This window comes from Anneissia japonica, unplaced genomic scaffold, assembly GCF_011630105.1.
Source record: "Anneissia japonica isolate Jap-2015-1 unplaced genomic scaffold, ASM1163010v1 scaffold2707_len876726_cov182, whole genome shotgun sequence".
In the NCBI taxonomy this organism is placed as follows: Eukaryota; Metazoa; Echinodermata; class Crinoidea; order Comatulida; family Comatulidae; genus Anneissia; species Anneissia japonica.
In genome coordinates, this window is record NW_022723260.1 from 304,811 (window position 1) to 328,226 (window position 23,416).

At 34.5% G+C, this 23,416-nt stretch overlaps 2 protein-coding genes across 2 annotated transcripts in view; one reads left to right on the forward strand and one right to left on the reverse strand.

Annotated features, from left to right (window-relative positions):
• The first annotated feature begins 314 nt into the window (after positions 1-314).
• Positions 315-5,443, forward strand: LOC117112147 (vesicle-trafficking protein SEC22a-like). The gene is made up of 5 exons (XM_033255208.1): positions 315-541; positions 1,436-1,599; positions 2,487-2,699; positions 3,094-3,221; positions 3,343-5,443. Exons 1-5 carry the CDS (start codon positions 366-368, stop codon positions 3,616-3,618), a joined length of 957 nt encoding a protein of 318 aa, XP_033111099.1. The 5' UTR covers positions 315-365; the 3' UTR covers positions 3,619-5,443.
• A 2,591-nt stretch (positions 5,444-8,034) lies between these two features.
• Positions 8,035-23,416, reverse strand: part of LOC117112142 — a 28,453-nt gene continuing 13,071 nt past the window's right edge. Inside the window, exons 4-11 of the mRNA XM_033255203.1 lie at positions 20,967-20,988; positions 16,754-16,852; positions 15,576-15,721; positions 14,578-14,758; positions 13,676-13,736; positions 12,298-13,465; positions 12,093-12,140; positions 8,035-11,017 (exon numbers count right to left, since the gene is read on the reverse strand). Coding sequence (XP_033111094.1) covers positions 10,943-11,017; positions 12,093-12,140; positions 12,298-13,465; positions 13,676-13,736; positions 14,578-14,758; positions 15,576-15,721; positions 16,754-16,852; positions 20,967-20,988 — 1,800 coding nt within the window. The 3' untranslated portion in view covers positions 8,035-10,942. The remainder of the gene's footprint in view (positions 11,018-12,092; positions 12,141-12,297; positions 13,466-13,675; positions 13,737-14,577; positions 14,759-15,575; positions 15,722-16,753; positions 16,853-20,966; positions 20,989-23,416) is intronic.

Genomic DNA, 23,416 nt, shown 5'->3' on the forward strand with positions numbered 1-23,416 from the left:
ACCCAGGTTGTTGATGGTTAGTGAACTTTAGACGTCAGAATCTCCACGTCTCACAACATACTGTACTACTTTGCTAGGCCTATCTGTACCTCAGCAGTATTTTCTACTCTAAAATCTAGCCTTGGCCTTTTTGGAATGAGAAACATAGTACATGATAGAATTTTGAAATTATCAGAACAGACGAAGTACAGGAACGCGGTGATCTGTATCAAAAATGGTCAGTTCTGCAAATCAATGTAATTTCTGATATTGATAATACTGCACTGTTTACAAATAAGCATAGGGCTTTACATTAATGGATTTCATAAGACCTTCATTTTAAACTATCTGGAACAACAAAGGAGAAACAAAGAAAGTTAGTAACTATGGTGTTGTATGCAATTATATCACGTCTCAGTGATGGGTTACCGCTGTCGGCAACCACAGATCATGAGCCAAACAGAAGTGTTTTGGAAAGCAAGAAGTTTGCCAAAATGTTATCAAAAAGAGCCTCTCAATACCCGGACAGGTGTTCTCTCTTCACAGGAAGCCACTGGTTACAGTGAGTACTGCATTGTAAAATATGTTTTTTCGAAGTTCCATTTTTTATTGGAAAAAATAACCACATAATAAGGGCACATAAAAAAAATTGTTTGATTATCACTCCCACCCGCTTCAAAAATTGGGAAATATTGATGCAGGAATAAAAAAAATAATATTTTTTGCAGCATAAATTTTTTCAACAGCTTAGAAAAACAATGCAATTTTGTGACAGGAAATACTGTATTTTCTTTAAAAACAACAAAATTAAATTAAATTAAATACAATATTTACAGTATTCTTACCAAATATCCCTCCCTCCCTCATCAACAAAAATAAGCAATATTCTATTGTTCTGATTAAAAAACAAATGCCCACCCGCATTAATTTTTTTTTTTTAAAGTGTGAATTTTGTCTGTGTCCTAAATGAAATGTTATTTAAATTATCTATGCCTGCATGTACTTTAAAATTATCTTAGCTTAATAAAATTTAATAAACAGATTTCATTAATAAAAGACATGCTATTACTAATTATAATCAAGTAAAAGAAACAAAAAATATTTTGCTGGTAGGGATCACTTTGGCCTAGTAATATAAATTTCAATGACTATAAATTGACCTATTTATTATTGTGTGACCAGTGGCCATTCACATGTATTTATAATTTAATCCACCTATTTGTGTCATCTTAATATCATCAATCTATCAAAATTTATATCGCACGGTATCTCTGCTGCTGTATAAACTTGGTGGTCATTTCAAATTCTGGCAGAACTAAGATTTCTTTTTAACGAATACAGACAACAAGGCAATCATTTATATTCTCTGTGAATGAAATACTTGTTTAGAAAATATGTCACGTTTGTAGATCAATTGCTAACCTCACTTTGTTTCATTCACTTCCATCATTTTTAGCTTCATATCAGCCATTGGCGTGTGCTTTACTACTATGTGTGAGGAGAATTATCCGTCGGTACTAGCTTTCTGTTTTTTGAAGGAGTTACAAAATGAATTCATCACAACCTACGATGGAAAACGAGTTGCCAATGCCCTTCGACCGTATGCGCTAATTGAGTTTGGTGAGCAACATCTTACATATTATGCTGATATGTGTATTTGCATACAAAATAGTATAATAGAAAGGTGGCATGGAGCTTGTGTATGTGTACATTATATTTTAACTCTTGGCATGCGCATATACAGTACACTTTTTTTAGTGCTGTATCACAGCCAGTCAACAAGCTTATAAACAACCATGTGGATTAAAAATGCCCTTCAATTGACCACACTTCTAAGTACTCAGATTATTGTAAAAGAAATCCAAGAACAGTAATGTTTTGCACTGAATTTTTAATAGCATATTGTAGGCCTACTCATTTTAGTTATACTGTGTGCTATGCCAATATACAGGTACTAATTAAAAGTCAAATAAACATATTTTTCTTGCAGATTCCGTAGACATACATTATTATATACCGACTAAATAGATTCCAGGCATTTGATTGGTTAGAAGCTGGGCAATAGTTCTAGTCATGCCCTCCTAGTCGGTCAATATGCCTACAATTTATGTAGTGATAAATAAAACAAATATTTACTGGGATTTTATTTGGGACATAGTTCAAATTATAGCCCTTGGTGATCTGGAGGCGGTACTAGTCCCTCGACTTCGTCTTGGGACATAGTACAGCCTCTAGAACACCTCGGGCTATAATTTGAACCATACCTCTCAACCAGTAAATATTTGTACAATATACTTTTCGAATAGTCGCTTAAATTTGATGGTGATCAAATGATTTCTGTAGCAAAAGTTCAATAAACCAGTAAAAGAGATTTCTTTTGATGTGCATCTGATTGCAAAATTTTTTATGTGCAAATCATTAAATGTTTGAAAGTTCCTCAATTTTATTATCGTTATTTACGTTAATCATTATTCTAATGATTTTTATGTAATTATTATCTTTCACAGATACTTTCATACAAAAGACAAAAACAAGGTTTAACAACACACGAACATTGTCTTCCAAGATAAATCTGACTGAAATGACAATGGAGGTCAAATTAAGGCCCCCATTCCAGTTGACCTTAGATGACCTAGGGTTCAATAATCCCCATAACAGCTATGGATATTCATCAGGTCAAGTGCAAAATAGTACAGACACCTCATATAAACCAAACCAAGGTACAGTACTATATTATTTGTTATCTTTCATATTAAGTAAAGTACAACCCTTATTGAAAAAGGAGATGCATTCAGTACCATAGTAGTGTCCCTTAAATAGGATAGGAGTATCCCTATTTAAGGGACACTAAAGTTTGGTTTCCATACAATCGCTACACTGTCGCTACAGTGTCTTCAGTGCAATCGGGAAGGCTCCCCGATTCGACCAACCAATCAGCTTCACCGAAAGCGATTGACTGGAAACCAAGCTTTACCCAAAACAAGAAATGAAATGATGGCACATCGTTATACCAGGGAGTTGGTTATACAATGATTAAAATATTGATGAAATGGAAGTATCCATTATTAACACATCTATCCACTGCTGTACTAGTAAACATTTGATTCTTTTCAGGTCATGCCAAGCAACTTATGAAGCTGGAGTGGACAGGCATGCTCTGTATACTCTTGAGTTTATTTTGTATGGTCATCAATTTTGCCAGGCTCATCTCATTGGTCAACTATTTACCCACAATGATAGATGTATGTATACCACTGTACTGTACTATATAATTATTGGATACATAAGTAAGTTTTTTACACCTGTTTACGTATATGACAGTTCTATTAAAAAAATAACTTTTTTAAATGGTATTTCTTCCAGGATGACCCAAAAATAATGACACCGTACATAATGGCATTTGGTCTTGCTACTGTTGTCAATATCTACCAAATTTCTCTGCTAATCTGGTTTGTGAGATGGAGAGGTTTAAAGAACATCATCTCTTTTAACATCCTCCTTGTCTGCAACATCTACCTGTTCATGCATCACATGCGCGACCTCTGGATGATTGTCTTTCACATCCTTGTCACGGTCTGTTGCACATATGAGATCTACCATCGAAGGTTGAAGGTTAAGCTTTCAGACTATACAGTGTAAAACACAAAGAGGGCGCAAATGGATTGAGTAACCTGATTACATGAACTCAACCAATCTGTGTAGGTTACTGAGGCCAGCATTACCAGAGTACCATAACAAGATTGGCTGACATTGACAGAAAACATTCAATGGTACCTGCAATGTTCAGCTGACAAAACTTTGCATGTATTTGAGTGTATTCGTGCTTATTAAAATTCAAATGATTGGATGCATTTTGGTACTTGGAACTCTACGGAAGCGCCTCAAAAATTGTTACGAACGATTTGTATGTATCCAGACTTACGATATTATTTATTGCATGATACATTTTGCATATTTTTTTGCGGGTATTTTTTGATACACTACATTAAAATTTCTCTAGTTTTTTTTTTTAATTACCAAAGATTTATATTTCTCTGGCCAAATTGTTACACACATTTTTGGGAAATAATGTAGTGCAAGCAATATGATATTTGGTTTCCACTGCCTATAATTTAATAATTGGACATTTAGTTTTATTTTCACATACACTGTCAAAAAAAAGGTAGGTTCAATTTGATGAAAAATTCTACCTACCAGGTGTGCTATGTTTTTGGGAATATATATACTGTACTGTATTTAATTAACACTGCATTTGTTGGTGATGACCAATACATTAATATTTTCTTTTCATATTTACTAATATTTATACTTTGACCAAAATACTTATTTTTAATACTATTATTTTTATGTATTTTATTTTGTATGTAGGCTTATTTCTCTTTTTTATGATTGATAAAATAGTAACACAAGGCATAATAATATTTAATAATTACTGAGAATATATTTATTCAATTTATATCATACTAACGGTGACTTAACTGAAAACATTTTAAAAATCTTACAGCCATTTTTTTTTTGTGCCAGTACTTATGGCAGAATACTACTGATGTTGAAAATATATTTATGTCACTATCCTGATTCAGGCACAAGACTTAAAAATGTTTTATAGTAATGTCATAGTGAGGGATGCTGCAATATACAGCCAAAATTTCCGTAGCACCTAATAATTTGTCTTTAATGCTATGGGTTGCTTAAATAATAACAGCTGTAGAATTTCAAACAAACAGGACAGGATGAAGATTTACTGTGCAACTTTTTTTTAGTTTCCACAATGTCGGTAATCTGACAAATATAATTGTCTAGGAACAATGCAACCACAGATCCTGATGGAAGTCATTTGTTCCGGATATTAGACCTATTTATTTATGGGTCCAGACATATGATATATTTCTATGTTTTTGTCTATTTCTGTACGTCCGTAATTAGGCAAACTGTAGACACTACGGAGGTTCAGTAGCACTTGTGAATTCCGCTTATATTACCATCAACTTCTTTAATACCAGGCTAATTTTGTATACTTAAAACATGCATTTTCATAGTACATTACAGCAACTAATATTCACTAGGTAGTGGGGTATCAAATTTAACTACACTAATATTTTATTTGCTTATTTCATAATCGTTTCTACATCATAGAAGCAATTTTTTTTTTTTAAGTTATAATTGGGTAACAAATTGCATGTGCTATATTGTAGTTTTAAGTTATATTTTCATAATAAAACAATTAAATTGAAAAAAAGCTCATCTTACATCTGTTATCCTGTTTCCTTCTGGCTTCCAATATAAATGGTGCATTGTTGCTACTGTATATTTGTAAAAAGGTGTGTTATGTACCAGGAAGTTGTCACCCCAGGCATAGAGCAACTGCCCTAGTTTTATAATAGGGATTATCATCATCAGGCATTTAAGTTTAGTCTCTCCGTCTCACCACTTAATTGTATTTGGTAGGATCCAAGCCAAATCACCCAACTGCTAATGGAACCGTGTTCCAATATGGGTAATAACTATTGAGGCAGTGTACTGCAAGAGCTACACTGCCAGATAACTAGCCTGGTGTCATAACCACTAGTTCACCAAACTTAATGACTAGTGTTGAATCCAATCCCCAAATAGCAGCGGGTACTGCAATGCTATTTCAATATATGCATCAGAAAAATATAATAGGAGTGCCTGACATGTTATCATACTGAATATTCTCTACGTTCCCAAATACTTTTAAAAAAAATATTGTGGTTGGGTGGGAATCGAACCCATGACCTCCAGATAACTAGCCTGGTGTTGATATAACCACTAGACCACCGTTCTGCAACCTATGGATTGCGACCCAATGTTTGGGTCACAAAAAAATTTTAATGGGTCACAAAATCGCTTCAGATAAAAAAAAAAATGAGGGTAACAAACGAAAGTGCTGACAGAACAATGGCAACTTAAACACGGCACCGAACTCTGATGAATGTGTGATTGACATTTACCGAGCAAATTATTTTTATGCTGATTAAAATAAACAGGAGTAAGGTGAAGTTCTGGATAAAAGTATCGGAACAGACTGTATTAATTTTCTGTTGATGTCGAAAAGTAAAATATCACACAAACGGGTCTAGGTGGGCCTAATGTATTAATTTTAATGATAATTTTAAGAGTGACATACATCATTGTACTTATTTTCAAATTTTAATTCCCAAAAAGGTTATTCTGTTTCTAAAGAATAACTTTTTTTGGTGTTAACAAGAGTTCTCAAAGATAACACTACATGAGAATCGTTTCATATTCCGATAAATATTGCTATTCCTTTTCAAATAAAGTTTTAATACTTGTTAGTGTCATTTAATTATTTGTGTAAAGGTATTTTTAAACACTTCCAAAATTAAATTACTGAAAAGAATCAAGTGCGCGATTCCTGCGTGAACACCGATATCCCTTGCACGTGGTCAAAATGTAAATGGACGTCCTCAAATCTATAATATCAAAGCAAAATAACAAGGTATCTACATGTAGGTATTTCCATACGTTTTACTTTAAAAATGACATTTTAAATTAAAAGACAAAATTATTAAATATGGTAATGCGAGGAAACAATGAACTCAAGATAGCGACTAAAAGCAAGCAAACCTGACCACAATAATAACATTTTTATTATTTTGGCTGAGATTTTTCAAGATAATTTGGCCTGAGTTCGATGAGTCGCAGCTAAAAAGATTTGGATCTGGGTCGCGGGCTAAAAAGGTTGCGGAATGGTGCACTAGATGATAAAGCTTGCTCTTAGTGACTAGTGTTGTATTTGATCCCTAAATAGCAGTGCTACTGCTAAATTCGATCCCCAAATAGCAGTGCTACTGCAATGCCATTTCAATGTTTGCATCAGCAAAATGAAGGAGTGTTTTTTTGCCCTACCTGACTCGTTGTCATACTGAATATTCAGTACGTTCCCAAATACTTGCGGGAAAAAAATTGTGATTGGGTGGGAATCAAACCCATGACCTCCAGGTAATTAGCCTGGTGTTATAACCACTAGGCCACCAGCTTGTGCTTAGTGACTAGTGTTTAATCTGTGTTAAATGCTATTTCGATGTGTTTGCATCAGAAAAAAATAGTGATGTTTGCCCTACCTGTTGTAAAACCTGACTATGTAGGTATTGGATTTGATTCCAAATCACTTGCAAATTTGTTTTTGCAAGTATGTGGGAACGTATTGAGTATTCAGTAACACGTCAGTATTTTCCTGCCACAAACACACTAAAACATTTCTTTTGTGTCCTTGGTCAAGGCACTTTAAAGTTGTACTGTCTCCCACCAGAAGCAAAAAACTGCTACCAGGTGGAATGTTGTAATGTGTTGATCTGATATTTAGTAAAATACGCAGACTTGCCCAAGTTATCTTTCTATTTTTATAAGCGCAACTAATGAGTGAAGTAAGCTATCAAAGATGTTACACCTTGTGTGTTTTAGATGTAGATCTGATGACCAAGGGTAAAAACTTTGCATGTTCACTGACACCTGGTCTTCAGGTTTTACAAAGATGTAAATTATGTATTTAAGCAGAAGCAACATCGATGATCTCCAGTCGAGCATCTACACAATAAGTTGACGCCGATAAATACATACGTTGTACCAGTACAGACAGTGATTAGAAATTACCTGAAAAAACCGCTTGTTTTGAAACCCTTTGTCAAAATGTAATAATTTTTAAAAACTGTATTTCGCGCTGTTTGTCAACAGCGACTTCTGTAATGGCTCACACAGGTCAAACGACAGCTGTTTACCATAATGAACATGCCGATGATCTTGGTTAACTCTACGGTAATGTGGAGGTAACTTTATAGATCATCGCGGTTACTGATCCATTATTCGGAGTTACCAACACCATTTACACAGCCAGTTAACATCTATTTCATCAGATAAACGCGATCATCTCAATGATCTGATGTGTAAATGTGGCTATTATTATTATTATTACTATCATAACAACCACCAAAAACACAATCATCATCACCACCACCACAATAACCGTCCCTAAAAAGCACTTATTTTTTGAGTCATGAAATAACCAACAACAAATTTCAGTACAATTACTAAAAATTATAGCATTTAATTGCTAGCATGTGGCATGCAAATGCAAAATGCTCAACTAAAATACAACATACAAATAACAAGAATGATGCAATACAAATTTCCTGATTTACATTAATCACAAACATCGAAGAGCATACTAAACATCAAGCTAGATAAGCAAAGATCAATTAGTGATATTCCATAGCTGGATTTGCAAATGAGGCAAGGAACTTTTTTTAGTTTGTGTGTAATTCTGGTTGTCATTCATTCTTATGCCAATTTACATTTTTTTATGTTATTATGCTCAACTAAAAACTAAAAGAAGCAAGCATGGTAAAGGAAGCTTGGTGATAAAATAACACCTATGTAAGTGTGACAGACACTTAAAACTTCTTTTTAAGAGATTAAGTATCAATGCATCAAACTGATTTAAACACTATCTTGATAAGTATAACAAAAAAGCTTAATTACATCATTCAATGATTATTTCTTTTGCAAACAATAATAACCAGAGTATGAACAACAAAACAATTAAATGCTTTCTCATGAAGGAGACAAAAACAAATGTGTACTTTTGTTTTCTTTTATAAAATGCACATTAATAGTGCATTTTTTGATTGAGCACGTTCGACGCCATGCAATATAAGAAACTCATTTCCTTTAGCCACCGAACATTTTTAAAGGGCACCACTAAGTAGACATATTCCCAGTTGCACTTAATAAAAACACAGTAACAATTTATTCATATTTCTAAATTAGTAAGTGTTTTCATGAGCTGCTATTGGTATTTTTATGCATTTGTGGCAACGCCGCCACCACCACCACCATAATGTACAATAAAAAATAAAAACATATCTCCCTGTATACTCCCACACCCTCTGCAACCCCTTTACCTACAGGCCTGGTGGCAGCAAGTGTTAAAATGTCAATTTCCAACTGCCATGCAATATAAGAAACTCATTTCCTTTAGCCACCGAACATTTTTAAACGGCACCACTAAGTAAACATATTCCCAGTTGCACTTAATAAAAACACAGGAACAATTTATTTATATTTCTAAATTAGTAAGTGTCTTCATGAGCTGCTCTTGGTGTTTTTATGCACTTGTGGCAACACCACCACCACCACGGTGGTGGCAGTTAAATAATAAATAAAATTTAAAGAAAACCACCACCACCATAATGTACAATATAAAATAAAAACATATCTCCCTGTATACTCCCTGTATTGTAAGAAACCCACACCCTCTGCAACCCCTTTGCCTACAGGCCTGGTGGCAGCAAGTGTTAAAATGTCAATTTCCAACTCCTAAGGTACACCTGCGCATGAGATTTCAGTGTAACAGTTCTCTCAGTGACAATGCAATACACAAGTATTCATCTAGCAGGGTGTGTGGAAAACTACATTTAAACATTTTCTGTTCTCTACATACCAAACTTCGCTTGGTATGTAGAGAGATTCCCCCATTTACCAAGGCAACCAATCTATTATTTAATTATGTTTACTACTGGCAAAAGTTAAAAAACTAAACAACACATTTTCTCTCTTTTTTGAAAAAAAAAACAAAACCCCAAAAATGTGCTACAACAGTTTTATACTCTAAATTTCATAACATTCTCTTACATGTCTTGTACATGTAAGTGCCAATCTCTAGGTCACAACACAAGTGTAGAAGTCTCAATATCATATGTGTTTTACATCCAATACAAACTCTGGCTGAGCAAGACTTCCACAAAACTTCACAAATATATTACAAGAAATAATCTAGTAATGGTCCCAAAACTTATGGAATAATGTTCCATAAGAAATTAACACCAGCACTAATAATACACTGAAATAAAAAAATAAAAATTACTCTTGGAACGTAAGATTGCAGATGAACAGTCTGCGTCAGAAGTTGATGAAAATGAGTCGGTTTCAGTTATTGGCTTCAAATGGTATGAAGGAACAATGTTTTCTACATGTTTGCCAGATCTTTCACAAAATCAAAAGCAAAGTTTTTTTTATTTCTAATTCTGTTAAGTCGGGCCTTCACTGCGCCAGACGATGCCATTCTATAGAGAACACAATGTCATGACGCGCGCGCAATCAATCGTTTTTAATGACGATCCATTCAGACTGCCATCGACGATCAGCAGCCGGCATTGTGTCGTTGAGCGCTTAGAGGGAGCGGGGCTGGATTCGTGGTACGACCATCGCATGACGTAGTGAGTGCCCTGCTTTGTGTTTTCTACGTTTCTTCTTTCGGTATGTGTATTTCAGATGGATGGACTCGGGACTTTTTTTACATTTTTGGATTATTCAAGTAATATGGTTTACAACAAACAAAATCAATCATTTCTTGGTCACTCGTCAGTAGGGTAAAAAGGAAGTCATGATTTTTCTAGAATATAAACTATGCAACAAAAGATGACACTTTAAAATTGTTATCCATAACTAAACAACCACTCCCACCAATTCCTCAATAAAACGTTTAATTGAATAATAGTATGACTTTGAAGCACCATCTTTTAGAATAAAGTTTGATCAAATCAGTAAAGCAAAAGGATTGTAGGTCATAATTTGTGGCATGAAACACTTCAATCATATTATGTTTCAATCACATTAACATTTTTAATTATAAACTGAATCATGACACTTGTTACAAAATTCAAAATATGAACACTGAAAAAGTTATCTCATGATATGAGTTGTACAGTATATAAGTGAATACAAGACTTGTCTCATAATAAGTTGAGATAAAAACAGCATGATTGAACACAAAACAGCATGATTGAACACAAAACAGGACCAATAGCATCCCTGCATGAGTGAAGCTGCTGGATGTGGGACAGGAAGGGTAATTACCAATATCTATTTCACTTATATACATGTTACTTTCGGTCCCCTGAAGTCCTGCTGCATCCATCTCTTCTCATCTCTTACGTTTGGCTAAGGCTTGGGCAAAGGCAAGAGAAACCTCTTCTGTCATCGACTTGTCCTCAACATTCTAATTTGGAACAAAATGGAAGAATTTCTGTTTTATGATTGTCCTACACATGAGCATGAATGATGTCATGCCACACCCATATGTGGGTAAATAACAGGTATTTGACACATAGTGAGGACACAACTTAAGGAAAATGCATACTTCCAGATGATGCATACAAAGTCAAGCCATTTTGACAAATTTTATTAGGTTTTCTTTTCAACTTCTTTCACATTCAACAGCAAGTACAGAGCTTGCTAACTACAGGAAGGAATTATGCAATGCTTAATGCAAAAGCAGGGGTGGGCCAGCAAACTGTTAGGAAAAGCCCTGTCATCACAATTTCACCATCCTAAGCCATTATAATCTCTCTACCTTGACCCACATGGGTTTCTATCTGGTACCCTGACTGAAGACCCTTGGCTGAATGCCCTATTGGACAGTCAGTCAGCAAATTTATGGAGGAACTTACAGTAAGAGTGCACACCAACTGCCAATACAAAACTCCAGCATCTTTCATTAATGGAATAATACAGTAATTAAATGATTTTAGACATACATTATTAATAATAAACCTAATAAATATACAGTACATAGATTTTACAAGGTCTCAATATTGTAATTCAAATTTCAGACATACACTTATTTACTCATGGGTGAATAATATAAATATAGGAGCTTTGTACCAATGAAACATACTGCTATACCAAAGATCTTATAAGCACAAGATAGCGTTCTCCGTCATATACGCGTAAAATAGAAGCGTCGATTTGGCAGAAAAAGTAATCACTTTTGGGTAAGGGCGTCCTAGCTGTTGCCATGGATCTGAGATAAGGTGTTCGCGTTATGCCAAAATTTGTTACCAAGTACGCTAATTGTTCCTTATTTTGTTCTAAAGAGAGGGTCGCATTAATCATCGACACTTCTAATTGTTCCGCCTAAAAGTAAGGCCGCATGTTGTACGCTATGGACAAAGCAAAGTTTAAAAGTGTTCACTTTTGCAAGAGGCGCCGTACACTGCGTTATTACAGAATTTCCGCGTGGAAATGGAGGAGAATGCTATCTTGTGTTTATAAGATCTATGTGCTATACTCACCACATCTCTACGTCGTCCAATGTGATCTGTAGTTGTCCTCTTTATTGGCTTTAAAGACAGATATTTATAATTCAAGAGTTAGTAGAAAAAAAATCTTGATATAAAATAGTTTAACATAAAAATAAATATTACTTAACAATTCAAATAAATGACACTTTTCTATTTTAAAAATCAACAATATACAGAAACCTAATTTCCATCTTACCGGTTCTGATGGGTCATCACCAGGACGTAGTCGATGACGTGCTATCAAGTCACCAGGACGTGGAGTATGGGCAGGAGAAGGTCGTCTCTCAGGGCTATGACCTCTCAGATATCTGTCCCTTGAGGGACGGTCAGATCGGTCTCTACGGTCATACAATGGGTCATCACGGTATGGATCACGTGTACGCTCTTCTAACCGTTCATATCTGTATTTATCTTCTCTGTATCTGATCCTAGGGTGACCTTTTATCCTTTCATCGTCCTGGTAAGGATCTCTTAATGGATCTTCTCGATGTCTTGATATGGCTTCTAAAGGATCATCTCTATATAAATCTCTTGGTATGTCACGGCTATCCCGATATGGATCAGGCCGATCTCTGATTTGAGGACCTGAATATAAATCCTGTGGATGATCTCGCAATTCTTGTGGATAATCTCGGAAATCTTGTGGAAGATCTTGCAAATCTTGAGGACGATCTCGCAAATCTTGTGGGTGATCTCTAAAATCACGAGATTGATCTCGAGGATGATCCCTAAAATCACGAGATTGATCTCGGGGATGATCTCTAAAGTCACGTGAATGATCTCGAGGATGATTTTGTGGATGATCTCTAAATTCATGTGACTGACGTCGAGGATATTCATGTGGATGATCTCGAAAATCATGTGGATAATCTTGAGGATGATCTTGTACATGATCTCGAAAATCTTGTGGATCTCTTAAATCTTGTGGATGATCCCCATGATATGGATCTCTTCTAAGGTCGTATAATTGATCATCTCTTGTGTAAAGATCACTTCTTGGATCATCTAACTCAGAATGACCATACTCAAGGTATTTACTATATGGATCCCGTGGTCTTGGTCGTCCATATTCTGCATCGTCTCTGTACAGATCTCTTGGAGGTTCTGGTGTAAAGTGTTCTTCATAACTGCTTGTGGGATGACCATGGTATGGATCTCTAGCTAGTGGGACATCCATATATTCTTCTGGAATGTCTCTGTTGTCAGGGTGGAGAGAACGATCCCTCATTGAATCATTCATTGGATCTTGATGGAATGGTTCCTGTGGTCTTTCAAAAGATTGTTTTTCGACATAGTCCTTTGGATGATTCTCCTGGAATTGTTCTTCAAAGGCATATCTTGAATTACCAGGAGGCAAGTCATCCCTATTAAAATAATCGGAAAATATAATGCAATAGAACTAAATAAAATGCCTAAGTTATACAGGCATATATTATTGTAAAGCCATATAAATATTATTAATAACAAATATTTATTTTCAGGTGTATGTGTACATTATTCATGTTAAGTCGTCATTGTGTATGTTTTTGGATTTAGAAGTGAATGATCACTGATGAAGACCTATGGTACTGTACCTTTTCTTGGGTATCGGAAGTTGTAACAATGGTGCTTGATGACTCTTCCCTATTTCACCACCTTGATAAGAAACGGGGAAAAAAATATATAAAATAAACACCTTTTAAAAAAGCATGAGTTACCATTTTTAAACTGCAAAGATGAGAATAAACTCAGATACATTTCCAATGAATACCGGTTTAAACTCTCAAAATTTGCACTAAGCTACACTGGCAGAAAACACAGGTTCGATTAATGCCTTATATTTCCTATCAGAAAGATAAAGACTCATAACTCATTTTATTGCAATCATATAACAGATTGGATAATACAAAATATTCAGAGAAAGAAATAAAACACAAACAGGGACAATAAGAAGACATTCATAGATAAAGAAACAAAAAACCAGCCAATTGAAATTAAGAATATCATTATCATTATATATACAAAAATTATCCATAATTACTATTTACAAAAATCCTAATCACAAGAACAGGCAATTTCTAAATGTCAAAAATCCATTCATATAATTAAAATTTATCATTATTTACAAAGATTTATAAAAATTCAAAATTTTAATCACAAACAGAAGCAAATTCTAAATATCTAAAATTTAATCAGTTTGGTTAAAAATAAATAAACAGAATACCCATACACACAAGAACACAAACAACACACAATTACAGTAATGTTGCTGCAGCCAAGGCCTACAAAGAAGGACTGAATTTGGAGTTTTCCAATGTTAAATGCATCCTGGACATCAAACCTAGAAAGTTTGGCAACCCAAGCCATACTTTTTGCTCCAGAGTTCTGGAGTTGGAACATTTTGGCTACTGTCTTGAGTTGTGTTTGCAGTGAAGAAATGCTATTCAAACATTAAACCATTCAATTCAATAGGTTGTTTGACCGTCCAATTACCAACCTGGTTTGCCCTGCCCTGTTTGTTTCATCGCTACCATCACTTTGACTTTGCCTCGACCATCCATTCCCTCAATCATTTTGGCTGTACTGCATAAAAACTCGGTCTTTTCCTTGCGTGATAATTTCTCTTGACCTGAATTCATCCTATAGAACGAATCTGAATACTCCGCATAATGTTTATTCTGCAGACATTAAACATAAAGTTAAAAATTGGTAAACCTAGGAAAGGCTAGAGAACCTCAAATACTTGTACAAGAACTTAATATTATAAACAATAACAATAATATCTGTAACAAATTTAACAATATGAAAAACAATAATCGTTAAACAACTTTTTAAGCACAAGGATATACAATTCTTTTATACAAAATACTCAATCCCTATCATAAACAGGATTTTTTCTCAATGAAAACAACTCCACACTCTATCAGAAGACTCATAATAAAGCATCTTGTTTGTATGTCTTGTGAAAAGATTATATTTTTATAATAAAGTAATTGTAGGTTTCCTATTGGTATATCCTTGGCCTGTGGAAGTGTGCGGTACAGCCTGCAAGGCATTGGTCTTTCAATCAAAAGATCATTGGTTGAAGACCAATGCTGGTCATGCTGCTTGTGTCCTTGGGCAAGCCACTATCTCATGTTTGCCACTCTTTTCACCAAGGACTGAGTACCTGATGGGAGTAGGTGAAGGATTCAGAATGATATTAGTAGTTCTATTTAAACTACATGCTACTACTACTAGGAATATTTTCCAGGGGGTGGAGAAGGTTTCATGTTGTGTATGACTGATTCAGTATCCAATTACCAGGAAAAAGAGCACCATGAGTAGATCTTTGGAAATGGATTGGTTGTATTGGATGCGCTATATAAATCTTATTAAACAAATAATACATATTTTAATTAAATTTTTTTTTACACAAAATGCCTTTTATCTTGACTACAAATATGTCGTAAGAAATGAAATCTATGCTATTATTAATATAACTTTAAAACTTACAATATAATTTAAACGATGTTTGGATCCAAGAAGATGAGGAAACAGAGCATTTTCAATCATGACATCCGTCATGACAACAGAACACAGCATGCAGACAAAGGTTATTGGTGCGTCTGGATCGTTCCTCTCAATCAGGTACTGCAACCCTAATAATAATTTGAACAGGGAAACACCTGTTGAAATAATAGTCTCTACTACTACTAAGCAAACACTACAATTGTACAGTAATCAATATCTTAGCATTTGTTATATGTGACTAACTCTGGGTCAACACGTCATTTGTCGCAATTTCTAATTGCAACCAAAACGTTCAAGAATCAAAATTTTGAACATTTTCAGGTTTTTTGCATTTAATAAAAGAAGATATTTTGAAGAACATTTCAGTCAAATACCAATCACTGAATCTAAATAAAAAGTTTATTAAAATTGTTTTTAAAACACAAATCCTAACAATGAACTATTGATTTTTGAAACTTTAGAAGCTGTTTTCTCAAAACCTACATGGCTCATATCCAGTTAATTAAATAATTGCAATTCCGCTGATACTAAACCAATTTCCATCAAATAAACAGTTTTAAAGAAGAATTCACGCAGAATGTCAAAATACCAATAACTCAATTTTGAATTTTTCCGATGAAAGGCTGGTTTTGTCAGAGCCGGTCACACATATGGGGCTTACTAGGCCAAAACCTGCATTAGTGACCAAAACATTCTACACATTATAAGCTTGAAAATGATGGGTCATTTTACTATAATTGACCTACTATTGCCAAAGTTATGAGTAGAAGTATCACAGCTTCTATGTGCTAAATATACAATACTGATACATTCTTATGCTACTTAATTATCAGTTTAACAATCAGCGACAGTGCGCTGGTTTCGGGTTAATGAGCCTCATATGAAGCTGGCCATCCCAAAACCAGCTTCTGTGAATGAAAAAAAAAATTTTACTTCTTAATGAATATATTTTTATTTTCCATATTGTAAACTTTAACATGATTGGTCATCTATTGGAATTGACTTATATTGCCAAAGTTATGAGTAAAAGTATCAGAGCTTCTCTGTGCTAAATATACAATACTGCTACATTCTTATGATAAATACTCAGTTTAACAATTAGAGACAGTATGCTGGTTTTGGAATGGCACGCCTCATTATTATATTGAAAAATACATTACCAATCAAGGGTTCCTTGCAGTCTCTGATTTTCTGGTCAACTGAGGTAATTTTATCCGTTTCTATAGCATCATTCATACTACTCACTATCCATTGTTCCACTTCAGAAAATAATCAGAAAATTAGATGGAATACATGCAAATAGAATTAATGGGTGACAATCATCTATAACAAGAAACTTAACAACAAGTAATCAGAAATTTCTAGCAACAAAAGTAACACTTATTACACTAAGTTGTGCTTTTGCTTATAAAAAAAAATTGAGATTTATGCATAATTAAAAACAAAGACAATTTGTTATGCATTACAAATGCATTCTCCATACTGTACAAATTGTATGAAAAACATCAAGATTTATGCATAATTAACAACAAAGACAATTAATTTGTTATGCACTACAAATGCATTCTCCATACTACAAATTGTATGGTGTAATAAATCCTAGACTCAACACTGAAAACCAATCAAATTCTAAGACAAGTATTATTCATTAAGTAGAAATCTGTAGCCCACCCTATCCTAGTCCAATCCAAGTGGTTTGTAATATTATAATAATGGTCTGTTACGAGTACTGGATACTTCAGACCAGATCTTGAATAGCAGTTGACAAACATTGGGATTTGGGTAAAGACGTTAGGGAGGTTTCACAAGCTTAAGAAGTAGATAACGAATATGGTTACATCATCAAATGCGGCCAAGACAAGCCAAACCAGTCAATCGTCGCAAAAATCAATTTTTTTTTTTTTAGTTATTAGTACACAGTGAAACTGTAAAGAGCTATAAAATGATAAAAGAATCATCTTATAAAGTTACAAACCTTTAAAGCTACAGCTGTTTAACGAACAATATTTGAGAAATGAGCCTTCAAATTTTATGATTTCAGGCATTTCTCAGGCAGAAACCATCACCAACTCATTAACAATTACTGTATTCTTTCAACATTGAAAATGGAAAAATAACAGCATAGCATGATGTATAGATATATACAGTATAAAGATTAGTTTAGTGCAATAAAATAGATTTCAAAAATGTTGTCATTCCAGCATGTTTTGGCACTTATCTCTGAAACATGATTTGCGACGAGTGACTGTTTCGGATTGTCTTTGTCACCGATATTTAGTCAATCCATCCCCTTCGTTAGCATATCTGTCATAATGTAGGCCATCCACGACTACATGAATCAATGATCATATTCAGCTCATATATGAATTGTCAAGAATTTTTTAGGCACAAATGACGATAATGAAGGCGACATATTGCTATTCGTTGTCATTTTCGTAAAGATGCAAAATCTCCCCAATATGGCCAGTGTATAGAACTTTTATGTAGTGATTATAGACTACCATAGTAATATAAAACTCAAATTTTCTGGCAAATAATGCCAGTGTATAGAACTTTTATGTGGTGATTATAGACTACCATAGTAATATAAAACTCAAATTTTCTGGCAAATAATGTAAGTAAATCTGGTCATGGGAGAACACTGAAAAATCAGGTACACATTTTGGGGTAAGGTTTACAGATATTGTGGTTACTAATCTTTCACATTGGAAACTAAATATTAGTAGTTAGCTGCTATTTCTTAAAATCACAATGTTTTTTTTTTTTTTTAATCAATGGTATGATGGTAGAACTGTTCCACACTGTATAGTAGAAATGAGTTGATAAACTTACAATTAAGCATGTATCTATTTTGAACCAGGTCAGCAAGAGCTAAAAACTGCTGAATAAGCTGTGAAAAGTATTGTACTTTGTGTAGGCTTTGCATATGAAATCAAAATGCAATTGGTTGGAATTTAGGGTCAGAAAATCACATGTTTTTGCAAAGTGTTTAGACTTGAGATATGGATGACCATGTGAAGCAGAACGCTCCAGAATTATGACTAGGTACCAGTGAATACTGTGGCAGATAGTTATATAATTTTTTTTTGTGTAAATTATTAAAATATGTAATGCCAACTTAAGATCTTATAATCAAAGGATTTGCACTAACAGAGAAGACAGTGTATAATGAAGTAATAATTGCCACTACTAATTCAACCGTGTTCAACCGATCTGGGAGGTTTAGTTTCTTTTCATACAGAATGTAAACCCACCTAGAACATATTGTTCAAACTTAGCTAGATTGTCTGCCTGATCATGGGGTTATGATGTTTAAGATCAGGATTGATGGGGTTTAACATTGTGTATGGTCCATCTAACAATGATGAGTATTTTGGCCATTCTCCTACCAAGCCCAATTCTAGGGCTTGTGAACTGGAGTATTTTTCTGCACAATGGTGCATCTAGTAGTCTTAAAATGGCGGGGTGGGTGTCTGATGGAGCGCGAAGGTGAAGTGGGGCCTTGATGGATAAGTGAGGGGGAACTACCTCGTACAATAAGGTGATATGAGGCGATTTTCAACTACTAGAAGTTTTTTTCAATGGGGCAACTGGGGAAGCACAAGCTATTTATTGGTAGCCCCACCCACTAGATACGCCAGCCACTGTTTTTGTGACATTTTTTGGGAGATTATGCAGGAATTGATCAAGAGTGTGGAAAGAAAGTATCATTAAACAACCAAGATACTTCATTCCAGACATTTGTAGTGTTTGAAAGTCTCTTGTAAGTTGCAGTAGCAGGCTAAAAAAAAATATTTCCAGCAATCTAACAAATCACTGGCAAGTTCACAACAAAGCAAAATTAGTTTATCTTCTTTTGCACTTTCCTGTACTATTGTCTCTCCGAAATTAGCCAGCCATGAGTATCACTGCGCAAAACAAAATGAAATGTCTTACGAAGACTTGTTAAACCAGATCTCTCTCTCTGAAGTAGCTTTTCGCATACTATTTCAGAGAGTATGGTTGTCTTCAAAATTTCCATTCCATAGTAAAATATATTTAACTACATTACGATGTAAATTTGTAGCCTATTTTATTTATACTTACCATACCATCATTTATACTTTGGCAACATAAGTAAATGATTGGAGATTTGGGAAAGGAGCATACAAACTATGTATGGAAAAGAACTGTTTGACCTCTCCTGATCAGGAGTCAGTGACCAATCTCTTCAGATAGCAGTCTACGAAATTTTCTCTATGGCAGTAGTGGCTCTAGGCCATTCATATTTGAGGAAGCAATGCTGTCAGAAAGGGGGTCTGACAATTTTGGTGGAGGCCTGAGGCAAAGCTCTGGTAGGGGTCCATGTGAGAAAATTCTTTATCCTGGTTTAAAAAATGAAGATCAACTACTACCATAATTACTCCATAGTTAGACCAGACATAGGCCTTGTTCAAGGTATGCTGCCAAAGCAATATTGCTATGCTTAATCAAGTTAAGGGAAGCCAACCTACCTAATCTAGAGGTCCTATCCTGGATCACCACATTGTGGAAATGAAATTCCTATTTCCACATTTTGGTGACACCGGTTAAATTGTAATAAATTAGAAAAGCAATTTTACAATTTTGTGAAAAAAATACAGTTGAATACATAAACATAAATGAGAAAGTAAAGAGGAATTTTTTCAAATTTATGACAATGTAGTGGAAGTGACAATTCTGCTAAACCCCACCCTTCAGATATTGTATGTCCCACAGAACATCGACGCAAATGTATGTAAACTTGTGTGTTTGTTTGAAAATAACATCTTACACCTAATTCATTGAGCGTGGCTAGTGTAGGGCTTGATTCCCAAATATTAAAGCTAAAGCAATTATTAGAAAAAAAATTTATCTTAAAATATTTTTAGCAATGCATTGAAATTACTATAAATGTATAGGTTGATAATGTTATTTAACCATCTATGATTTGCAAAGCAGTATAAAGGAGTTGTACCCCTTGTTTATAGTACTAGGTAAATCATAATATTATAACTGAATATATTATAATTGATTCATATTATTGAGGTAGTCTTAATTAATTTTCTTGACTTTTTTTGTCCTGGGAAACACAGATGAAAAGTTCTAAAGGAGAGCTTCACACAGCAGTGTGAAAAAGCTGATCAGTTATTACAATTAAAAATTACATATATTTAAGATACTGTAATAAAAGACAAAACATTTTCATTAAAAAAAATTATCAAATTCTACAGGAAAAATTAAACAATATTGATAAAATCCCAAATTTTCAGAAAAAAAGTGGAACTTTGGCCACTTAGTTGCCACCAATTGATGTGTTGCCTGTAAGTTGGTGCTGGATTAGAAAAGTCAAGCGCTGCTTATTCCTGTACTTACTTCTTTCATGTGATTGGAGTTTCTAGAAAGAGAGAAAAAAAAATTGGAGGAATGACGGTTATCAATTATATTAATAATAATAATAAGTGGAATTTGTATAGCGCATAATACAATGATCTCTATGTGTTACAGTGATTTGGAAATAAAGAGAAGAATTAGAGTAAATTAAAAAGATGAGTCTTAAGCCAATTCTTAAAGAGATCAAGAGAAGGACATCACACAATTGTATTCTTTTTCTGTGTTGCCATTTAAAAACTTTTCTCAACACTTCTCTTTGTTCTGCATTATACAATATTATGGTAGTCTAAGTTAAAGAATACTTGCATAGAAAAGAAATAATAATATAGACTGTTCCAGCTCTCTTAATTTCAATTGAACATACCTGTATTCTGGTTTCTGATACTAAGACTGGACAACTGTATAGTTGTCTCAGTTTTAAGATAATACTTTATTAAAAGATTTGTTTACATGTATAGATTAAAATCTATACATCACCTTCATACAACTATAACTTTTACTGCACATCTACTATTTTGCTTGGACCGACCATTGTACATGGATTTCTACAGTAATTTGTAACGGTTGTAATACATAATTATACTTGTACTTATTCTATCAAGTATAGAAAAATGGTTTTCTACATGAATCCAGATTAACTGCAGTGCTAGCTATCGTTCTAAATCATAGATTTTTAGCAAACACAACCAACTGGTACGCTGTTTAGCCTGGTACGCTGTTTAGCCTGGCTCGCAGTGTGAGAGCTGCCAACAGCGGCTGACAGTATGTGCAAATGATCTTTGAAAACAATGCGTTGCGAGATGCGTCAGCTACGAACGTGAAATCAGTGTGCACCAGGCTTGAGTGAACATGTTTAATTGTGGCTTCATGCTGATTTATGCAAACATATAGCTTATCCTCGCAAGACAAGGCTTAAAATACAGTAGCAAGTGACTATCGAAAAACAAGAGGGGAGAGGAGTGGGTTCGTCTAATACGTAATCCACTTTATTCAGTAGTTAAATTTAGACGAGTTTGAATTAAGCCCAAAGTAGCAGTCTACTGGACAGTCTTTGTCCTAAACACTGTTTAGTGCCAGTGAAGACACACTCTGTATTTACAATACTTTGAGCTTACTCCTTACATACATGCACGTAATCAAGGCAAGTAAGGAATGTGCGCTCATAGTATGCATTATGTAAGCATATTTCAGAGCTCAGTGGTAAATGTGAATTTGAATCTAACTTTCGCATTTTTTTCATTAAAAATTATAAGTCAATCGTGACATCATCATTGCAACTCCCAATATTATTTGCCTATTCCCACAGACCAATAATTTTTCACATAGTGGACGCTTGGCTTGATTCTTTTTTAGGTTCGTGTGCAAAAAAAAAAACTAATTTTTTTTTTCATCATCTCGAAGATATCGCGCACCGCGATGAAAATGGAATTGTAATCGAAAATTACTTTCGTAAAGCAAGGTTAATTACAGTAGGAACCTGAAGAAAGTTACTTTAAATTCAATATTAAGTATGAACAATTATAGACAATTATAGATAAAAAAAATCTGAAAAAAATGAGTTAGGGGGAATGGAATGTTAGAAGCAATCCACATAGCCAGATATCCTAATTAATCCCTTCTGGTCACCCCAAGCCCTGTTGACACTTGATTTTACTACTTGTATACAAATGGCGGCCATTTTGAAAAATTTATCTAAAATGTGCATAAAATTGAAACTAAATAAGTTACAGATATGATTTTGGTATCTAAACTCATAATTTCTAGACAGGCAACAAACTAGACATATAAAAACTACTGTCACTCAAGCCAGAATGGAACATAATTAAAAATAGGTGTTTATTTGTTTAAAAGTAATCGAAAAATATGCTTACTTAAAATGTACATAAAATAAGAACGAGTATATAAGCTAGTTTTCTATGTAATCCAGATAGATTTTTGAGCAAAAATAGATTTTATTGACTAAATTTATCATTTTTACTGCGCTGAATTCAAAAAAGTTAGGTGCCATTTTTTTTCCCAAAGTCATCGGCCGCCATTTTGAATTTCAAGATGGCTGACGCAACACATAAAACATGGTCATGATTGGTGTCAATGGAAAGCAGTGGCGGATCCAGGGTGGGGGGTTGGGGCGGTTCAAGGGGTTCGGATGAACCCCCCTCTGTGAAGAAACGTAACAAAATACTATTGGGTCCTTGCTTACAACACGCATTACCAACCGTTTTTCGCGCATCGTGCGGGACGGTCCCGCTTCAAAGCGATTTTGGATGTAACACGCATTTGGAAGCGGTTTGGCGTACGTGAAAGGTTTGGTTCCCAACCTCGAGGTCGGGGTTTCAATCCCTCGCTGTGCATTTCGCTTGTGTCCTTGAGCAAGGCACTTTATCTGCATTGCTTCTCTCCACTCAGGAGTATAAATGGGTACCTGGTGGGGT

Coding starts and splice junctions, on each gene's coding strand:
- LOC117112147 (XM_033255208.1), top strand. CDS start 366: ATGGTGTTGTATGCAATTATATCACGTCTCAGTGATGGGTTACCGCTG. Junction 542..1,435: donor ACAGGAAGCCACTGGTTACA/GTGAGTACTGCA, acceptor CATCATTTTTAG/CTTCATATCAGCCATTGGCG. Junction 3,222..3,342: donor ATTTACCCACAATGATAGAT/GTATGTATACCA, acceptor TATTTCTTCCAG/GATGACCCAAAAATAATGAC.